Source organism: Lepisma saccharinum, chromosome 1, assembly GCF_977018435.1.
Source record: "Lepisma saccharinum chromosome 1, izLepSacc3.1, whole genome shotgun sequence".
NCBI lineage: Eukaryota > Metazoa > Arthropoda > Insecta > Zygentoma > Lepismatidae > Lepisma > Lepisma saccharinum.
The window spans coordinates 69,114,254-69,124,204 of record NC_139229.1 but is presented as its reverse complement, the minus strand read 5'-3'; the positions used below and the strand labels follow the sequence as shown (position 1 = coordinate 69,124,204).

General features: G+C 35.0%; 1 protein-coding gene across 2 annotated transcripts in view; it reads right to left on the bottom strand.

Moving 5' to 3' along the window:
• LOC145996224 (uncharacterized) overlaps positions 1-8,909 on the bottom strand; it is a 32,910-nt gene extending 24,001 nt beyond the window's left edge. For both annotated transcript variants that reach the window (XM_083132644.1, XM_083132649.1), the window contains exon 1: positions 8,788-8,909. In XM_083132644.1, coding sequence (XP_082988770.1) covers positions 8,788-8,841 — 54 coding nt within the window. In that variant the 5' untranslated portion in view covers positions 8,842-8,909. The remainder of the gene's footprint in view (positions 1-8,787) is intronic.
• Between the last annotated feature and the right edge of the window lie 1,042 nt (positions 8,910-9,951).

Below are 9,951 nucleotides of genomic sequence, written 5' to 3'. Positions count from 1 at the left end.
CCACTGTCGCGTAAACGTTTCCTGTTAACGCAGTGTAAAACCGAACGAAAGGCCATATTTCTGGGCGGTTGCCAGATAGGGCTGCAAGTCGCTTCACTCTTCCGGTCGGAAATCGAGAACTTCTCCACGGTTGTTATTTAAATTTGGAGGCTGCACGGGTGACAGAACCCTTCCGGCGGCTATGATTTCTCACCAGCACTGGGGAGATAGAATGTCCTTTTATCGCTGTTGAACCCCGAACGTAAGACCAACTTTCCAGGTGGTTGCTAGCTCGAGCTGCAAGCCGTAACCTTCAGGAGAACCTCTCGCGGTCCGGTAACGCGCTGCGGCCCGGCGGTTGAGAAACGCTACTTTAGATCACACAAATAAATGTAAGTAATATAAGACAATATCTATTGTGGCACGGTCGATGCAACACTGGTGTAGAAACTCGCAACGAAGATATAATATATCCGATATAGAGTTCCAAACATATGGTAAAAACCACATAAAACACACTTTGTGAATTAGTTTACATGGAATAAGAAACTGTTTTAATTAGTGCTACAGCTACCTACCATAGGGATGGCCCCAGGTTTGAGTCTTGGCGTGAGGAGGAGGAGTGTTCCTTTGTGAGTGTCCCTTCCTCACTTTCATACAATCATCTCTCGTCTTTGTTGCTGCGATTAGCTTGAAGCAGCAGATAAGCTACGTATTATAAGAAGATTACAAAATACAGACGGGGACATTCCATGTCAAAGTGTCCCTGAATCTCGATTTTTAAAATTACATGCAATCTTGATTCACAAGGTTTGGCTGAATGACTTACTGAATTATTGTTTGAATTCCACTTTATGGACAGAAAGGTTAATCGGGACTGGACCTACAGTTAAAAGTGGGATCCGAACCAGTATGTGCCTCCACCGGGGATCGAACCCGAAACCCTTTGATTGCAAGGCGACAACGCTATCACTGCGCTATCGGGGAGTCGATTGTCATTTGGATAAACATTCAAGTATTATACTTAATTAAGTTAGAAGGCAGAATATAGTTTACATATTGTTCTTTTATTTTAATTTACTTTTGTTTTGTATTGTGTCCAACTCGTGACTAAAGAAAAAGAAACAATTAATTTTTCCTTTAACTCTTACATTTCCCATTCAACTCCTCTACGTAGAATAGTCAAAGGTCAATTATCTTCTCCCTCTGTCATAAACAATTTATATTTCATCATTCTAAAATTTACAGAAATTAAAATAAACGTATTATTAAGTAAAGAGGCAGTGTCTTATCTGCCCTAACCGTGACCCAAAATTGTTCACTTTAGCTATAACTCTGGGAAAGTATTTTAAGGGTATCTATACTTAATGAACAGTGTTTAGTTTCGTAAATAATTGCACAGAAACTGTAAGAAAACTGTTGCTAGACTATCAGTAGAATAGTTACGAGTACCTTAATGTAAAAAATGTGGTCTGTGCGTCCCACCCGTGATAAAGGGGGAAAAAGGGGGAGTGTGATAAACAGCCTTTCTTTTGTTTAGATAGTCACTGCTAATTCTATTATCTTTCTCGTATCTGATCATTTTTATATACAGGATAGGCCTATTACTTTCTTCTTAGTACATAAGTTTCTGATTGCAAGATCATCATATTTCTTATCAGTTTCGGAAGTAGCGGGCCCCAGCTCTATTTCTTCTCAGTATTTTGAGGTGAAATTTGTACGTGGCAACAGTGTTTAGTAATAGTTTGTTTTTTTCATCAGTAGAAACGCAAAAGATTAAGAAAGATCGTCCTGTGACTGTGTATAGCCATATGTTTACTTTTCCTGAGCAAAAAAAAAACACGTTTTTCGTGTAAACACCTTCGTCTTTAGTTCGTTCTCATTTGGTTGTTGATCAGGGTTGACATTGATATTTTTCGTTCAAATCGCTGCCTCCAAATTAATCAATTAAAAACTTAAATAGTTATTCCTAATAAAAATATGTTGATATATATAAGCATAAATAATCCTACTAATGGGTAGCATCATAATTGCAATTATCAGATATCAAATTTAAATGACAGTGCATCTTATCATTCTGAATAACAAATAAAAATACAAACAAATATTGTGTGTATTATATGACCTTGGTATTTTATACTAGGACACAAATTCCGTATGATCATCATTAATCCTCCTCGTCGCGATTTCAAAAAGTAGAAAAGCAACCTTTAAGAACCAGAAACACAAAACCATACGCAATATTTATTTAAACGTTAAGGCAATAATTAAATGGACGCAATAAACGATGAATTTTTTTCTTGTTGCGTATTAAAAGGCTGGCATCAGTAACATCAAAATGCCTTCTCACTCCTGCAACAGTTACATTTCTCGTCACTAGATGGCAGGTGTTTCCTCTCCGAGTTCCTCAAGCCAGGAACTGAACTTCACTAGCTCGATGTGGTACGGCTTTTGCAACTGATCGCGAAAAGTAATTTGAATTAAAGCAAGATTGCTGGCGATTTAAAATGATCTTTCAGGAATCAAACTTTATATTTAAATATCAAACTATGCTCTTGAAATCAAAATCTATCCACAGTAATCGATCAGTCACCAATTCATATAATATAAAAATCAACTATGTATTATTACTGTTTTCAGGTTCATGAACATAAAGATCTTAGGCACAATAATATTGATTTAAGAAAGAGAGCAAAGCTATAATTCCCCTTGAGGAACTAAACCAACATTTAATAAAAAATAAATTAACTGGATTCAGTTATTTATATAAAACCAATTAAATGCTGATAATGGGCATACAAAATAAAATCGCACACATGCTTCTGTTAATGCTGGTCAAATGTAATGCACAAAAAACCTGCTTACTAGCGCCGCTATCGTCTACGAGTAAAATTAACTATTATAAGAAGTTTACAAGATAGATCACAATTTATTCGGCTTGCCTTGCTTACGTGTAGATCGTTTAAATTAACCACCTTATAAGAAATACTAAAATCGTGAGAAAAGAGAATTATTTGTATTGACTAATTGATAGCCAATTTAAATTTATAAGTACATAAAAATAAGAGTGCATTTCAGTAATACGATTGTTTTATTCTATAGAAAGTTGTGTTTCATTTTATGTCCCTTTTCCACCTCTCTAATTAGCATGATTAGGATGAATGATAAACCCATGAAAATACAAGCGAACGAGCACCAAGATCAGATTAATACATGAAAAGCCCAAGTCACACCGTTGCAGGGACTCGAACCCAGACATTTTGATGATAGAATGGTGAGTCAAAAATTCAACGCCCTCGGCCACCAACGTGGTTCTGTATTATTTGTTTCATTGAGTTGCTGTTTTAAGTCCACTTTATGTACAGTAAGGCTAATCGGGACTGGGCCTACAGTTTAAAGTGGGATCCGAAACACCATGTGACTCCACCGGGTGTCGAACCTGGGATCCCTTGATTACAAGGCGACGACGATACAACTACGCCATCGGGGAGGATATTTTTTGTTTGACTCTCGTGGTTAACGTAGGGATGAGCCGATATTTTTTTGGCATCAGTTTTGCGTGTAAAACTGAATTTTGTAACAACGTAATTTAATATTTTGATGTAATTCTTCAATATTTTAAAACAAAAATCTTGGTAAATTGATCCATATAATTAGAGTGAACTACTTACACAAAATGTTAATTAATATTTTAAACAAATTTTAATTATTACAGTTTTCAAGCATCGATAACGGTAGAATATTGCTATCGGTATCGTTCAAAGTGGTAGCGGCTCAAACCTAACATGAATAAAAACTAGCTCGTATTACATTGTATTCAGATTAACCGATTTCTCGAATCTCTATATTCGAATAACAATAAATGGTCTAACTAGACTCGCGCAGGAGCAATGTAACAATGTTATAATGCGTCTTTGTTTTTTTCAATACCAACAATTACTTTTATAATAATGGGATGAAATAGCGCAGCAACACTGCCCTGAAGAGAGACTAGTGAATTATTTGGAATTCTCTATCAACACTTGCTTCGGCTGATGTATGATTACTTTCGATAAGTATTAATTATATTAATGATTTATGTGTGTATAGTACCAAGACATGTATAAAATTTGAAGAAACGCCCAAGGTAAAAAAAGGGCTTCTATTTTATGCTTTTTATGAGATGTGGAATGACTTCCCGGCGACCGGCTATTAATCTCGCCACTGAAGTTCCCGGGTTCGAATCTCGGAGTGGGCATGGCTGTTCTATGATGCGCTTGTCCCTTCATCAATTTTATGTAATCTTCACTCATCCTCATCGTCGTGATTAGACAAAAGTTGCAGAAAAGCTACGCAAAATAACAAAAATGCGTTCAGTGTTCAGTGAAAAGACTGACGAACTCGCCACGGAGGGTTACGGGCTCGAGTCATGGAATGAGCACGGGTGTTCTTTTGTGGGTTTGTCTTTATAAATTTCATATAATCGTCACGATGAATTAAACATGGCAGAATAAGTGAAATTCACAAAATATTACGCAGGTCCAAATTCAAGATAGAGTCTTCACGTAACGGTTTGGCGAGCACATCATTCGTAGGAAGCTTAAGTTGAATTCACAGCGAATAATTCTGTTATTTAAATTTCCAATTCCTTGTCTATGTGAAAGTTATGCCCTGAAATTTTCAGAATTGTTTTGCATATTTTCACAATAAATATAGGGCTACCACCATGACAAAGTTTTATTTTAGGTTCAATTCAGTACAGTGAACCTCCACAATGCGCCTTTGTTGGCACAAATAATTAAATAATTATTTATTATTATTATTATTATTATTATTATTATATAATGTCTAATCTTTAGTCAACTCACATATATGTTCTGCAGCATGTCCATTGTGACTAATTATGACATCCACACTGTATATTAAGGCCCAGAAATGACTTCTTTCAAATCCGTCGGAAGAAGCAAAATGGTCGAAGTTGAAACCATGAATAGAATGTGCAAGTTATTTCTAAACACAACCCAAGCATAGACTTGTTCAGATGTAACTAACTTTAGTTCAGTTCACTAAATTCTTGCATTTTTACTTCAATTCATTGTGTTTTTAGGACACAATTAGTTTGTAACGTTACGTCCTGCAATTGAGTTCCATTTTGAAGGTATGTGTCTGATACGTCTACAATCTTCTAGTAACTAAACTTCCTTTTTCACAATTGTTATCAAATGATGTAAGTTGTAGATTAAAAATGTCCTCTACTCCTAGCGTATATTGCATCAATTATCTTAATAATTTTCTCCTTTCATTAATAGTATAACTCGATACTGAACACTGTAATTTGGCATGTGCCTATTGTGTTTATAGGTACAAACTGAAGATTGTAATGAAGTGTTTTATAATGAATTTGCAGAGCATTAAATCTCTTCTCAGTTAGGGCCAAGAAGTTTATTTCATTTGAATCACCTTATGATACAAGCCAATGAATGGCCAGAAAAAAATGCCATATGAACAGGTAAGTGGAAGCAAAACTCGTTTTCGAGAGAATAGCAGGATGTGTGAGAATTAAATAATTAAAACTGTAGGACGTTTAGCTAGAAGTTACCCTAAAAACTAAAATATTTTGTGGCTAAAATTTAACAGTCCACCTGTTAATTTAGAAACACGAGAAGCAATAATTTTTATTTAAATTTGAACATTTTTTCGTGCATAAAGATAGATAATGATTATAAATTACAGTTGGTGGCACTATAGTGTTGCAGGAAGAGGATCTCGCTCGAGCACCAAATAGTTCGCACGGACGACACTAGATAGCGTATGGAATTGAGAGCTTTTTCGCTCGACCGAATAACGCCCGAACAGCTGAGACAAGCGGTGTGCACTCGAAGCCCAGTGGTACACGTATAACCGTAATTTGCTGTGTAGTGGGCCCTCAAATATGGATCGTGAAGTGAAAGACGCAGTGAAATGGAAACTTAAGTGAACGTAGTCATCATCTCCACGTTAAAATGTAGATTAGGCTATCTTACCAATACAGTGAAAATGTAATATATGGTTGTGGGCTGAAACTATCAAGGCGGAACTGAACTGATCAACAGGGGACGTTAGTTTCCTCTGCCGCCTTCGTGGCGCCGTAACTGATCCTCTTCTCTATAGGAATTCAATTTGAGGCTTGATATAAACACCTAGCCCGACCCTGTGGCCGAGTGGTTAGCACATCGCGCTGCGACGCAAGGGTCCCGGGTTCGAATCCCGGTCGGGTATGGTTGTTTGTGAATGTCCATTTTCATCCATTTCATCATTTCATCACTCATCCCCATCTTCGCAAATTAGCCGAGAGGCACAAAACGCGAAGTAAAATAAACTAAATCGAGCCGAGTCGAGCCGAACCGATATAAACACCTACTATAACATTGTTTAACCCAGTTCAATGGTTTAACTAGAGATATTTGAGGTGTCTCATAAACTGTACAAGGGGTTAAAAATATTTACAGAAGGCAAAGAATCATCCATCATTACTTTTCAGCTAACAGCATAATGCAAATGTTCAAGAATACTAGTTCGTTTTATATTAAAGAAATTCCTTATATTTAACATGTAGATTGACATTAATTAGGATTTAATCCCAGGTAAGGCATTGTAACGCGAAAACCTTTATTTTGTTTGTTAACGTTGTGTTTAGACAAATTGTTGTTTAAAGACAATTTTATAAAGTAACTCTTAAAAACGTTGCATCCTTACGAGCATTTAATCTTGACATACGTTAGAAAATGTCTACCCAAACTATTTACAATTAGAAGAAAAAATAATGCTAGCATGAAAATCATGAGTTCTTTAACTGAACGTCAACTCTGATAAAACTGAGCCCGAAGTTATCTCTCTTAAATCACAAACTATCACTCGTATGGAAATATTGAATGAATATTCGAATTGAAAGGGGATGAGATAATGCTCCCTTGTATGCCTCAATAGAATTTCATCCTAGGTAAAGATATTTTTATTCTCGCAGGTTCACTTCTTTCAAATGTAATTTGACATAAGAGCATCTTCATCGTCCATTTCAAATTAATTAGCTACTTTTGTTTATGCTTTACATATCTTATCTCGAATCGTTTTTGTACGTACACTGAATTGTTACGATAACCATAGAAATCACATTTTTCACAAATTGAAATTGTAAAAAGCTAACATGGGTACCTGGGGGAAACCCTGGGGGGTAAAGGCGGTCAGGGGCGTGATGCTGATCACATCACCCCCACTCACGACCGGATCAAGAAAGTGTGGGGTGTTACCCCCACACCTCCTATACGCCTTCATGGCGTGGTGCTAAGCACAGGGGAACACTTTACTTTTTGCTACTATCGTGTTAAATATCTTTCACGGCATACTGTTGTTTATAACGTAATAATAAAGCTATCTTATGAACTACTGTAATTCACAAGTTCAAATTAAACAACTATCATGAGTCACTTGTGAAGAATAAGATTACAAAATTTTGCACAGTACACTAAAATATTCCTTAACGTAAGTAGAAACAATATAATTATGAAACATACATGTAGAACAGTTATTGATGCAGTGAAATAAATAATTCTTGAAATTAATTTTGCAATACTATTGATCTCTTATACTTGTGCAAGGTGAAATTTGGCGCGATACATTTAGCTTATCAAGGCGAATAGTTAAAATATTATAATTAATTTTGAGAATAGAATCCAAGAATTCTGCAGTCAATTAAATTAGTGGCGGTATTAATACCTTACACGCATAAAAAAACGCTTGTGTGACGAAGGACATTCTCTCTGCAGATATGATTGAATGTATATTTGAAAGTAAATGTAATTATTGCATAACACCTCTACAACACGTTGCGTTTTTTAAAAGAAACCAACTTAAGTCTCTGTGAAAATAAAAACTAAAATTTTACATTTATTCAACAACTATTCAGTTATTTAACTTTGAAACAAGCACGAGATCATCTACCTCGGGAATCGAACCCGAATTTACGTGTCGTAACAAGACCAACAAAGGCTTTACCATGAAGCTCTACCAAACCACCGAGTAATATTACAGGTCTAGATAAATATAGTTACACAAAACGTGGCAAACAATTAGATTCTGATGCTAAAATTTCAATAAGTTATACTTGGAAAGAAACTTAGTCAGTACCATAGTATCAACATCTTCATTTTCAATTTGATTAGGCTACAACTTGTAAACTACCGTTATATAAGTGGCCGTCATGATGGATTCAACAGAAAAGTCTATTGTTACCTACTGCCCCAGTGCTCTATTTTACTAGCATTTCAGTGAAAGAAAAGTGCAACATAATTGTTATTCTTCTATGGGAAGGTTTTCATCTCAGAAGTAATAGTAATAACAACAAATTTTAATGTCACTGTTTCAATTTTTTGTTGAAATTCATCTATTTCTTTCTTTGTTAACATACATGAATATTCAAGTTGTAATCGTCACGACAAGATATATTATAAAGCCTCAAACTATTGTAAAAGATAAATATTTTTTGTCAATAGTGAGTTTTGATCGGAAGTACTATCATAATTTACAATTCCCTACGAATTTGCTAGCACTTTTTTATTGATTCATTTATATAATAGAGTCAAGCAAATAATTAATATTAAATAAAATGTATAAACAGTACGATAACAAATGTTTTAGAAATAAAATGGCGTCTAAAAAGAAAACTACACGAATACCCAAATGATAAAACTTTTCATTCATTACAGCCAAGGTATGAACTAGCAAGGGGATAATATATAAATAGTTTGCAATCTGCTATAAACATCATATGCATAAAACTTAGAATTATTGTACCTGTTGTCTTGATATTCGGCCTAAAATCTGGAATCTTGATCGGAGGGCCGCCATTCTACAATATTTCCAAAGTAACAAATAAACAAGATGCAAACACGAATTCGAAATTCATGTAAAAAAAATGAAAGAGTGTGAGCGGTGTGAGCACCTATATTGTATAGATGGCAGGCCGAGTGGAGTTCATTTTCAAACTTTGAAAAAATGTTAAAAAAAAAGTATCGTCAAATAATACAATATCATTATTTAGTTACAAATATGTAATGTTTTTTCTAATTTTTATACATAATTAAATAATCACGTAATACGTTTTGGATAATTGCATTGAAGGAAAGTTTTGACGAAAAATTCACACCAGATGACTCCACTGATGCAATGATGTTATTCAGTTGTTGGAGAAATGAAAAATTTCTACTTTTAGATATTTATATTAAAAAAATAAGTACGTTATACACCACAAAAAACTTACAGAAATTACGCACTGTGAATAACTACTGTTCAACCTATTAAATAAATCCATTTTATCATTTTTAGCATCCATTAATGACGTTGAGTTATGATTTATTTCGCAATTGCTTTCGAAGTGAGAAAATATTAACTCGTGGAAGGATGAACTATTACTATTATTATGCTACTAACAGATCCTTTATCAAATTTCACTTCGAGTTGTGTTTAACGAGAAAATATATACTTCTATTTGACCCAACTCTTTATTAACCAATAAACATTTATGAACTTTTTAGGATCCGCCATGAATTGCAACGTTCCTCTCGTGATGTTTCGCGGGGCCTCCACGCAAACGTCATTCTCTGCCACAATTGCGCCATAATTAACACAACATTTCATTTCAACTTGACAGCTGACGACTAATTAGTCTTGTATCTCGCCCTTGACTTTGGTACGACTGTTGATTGAGTATAAATGAGCATCTATTCGGGCCAAAACACAAATCAGTTTATATATATTTTTTAATTGATTGATTTGGTTCCTTTTCTGCCACTTTTGACTAATCGCGACGATGAGGATTAATGATGAATTTAAGAAGAGACATTCACAAAGAACACCCATGCCCAGGCCGCGATTCGAACCCGGGGCCTCTGATTAATTTTTCTCCATTTTTCATTTCATAATAGCATTCAATTTTTTTTAGCAGTAGTCATATTCCCT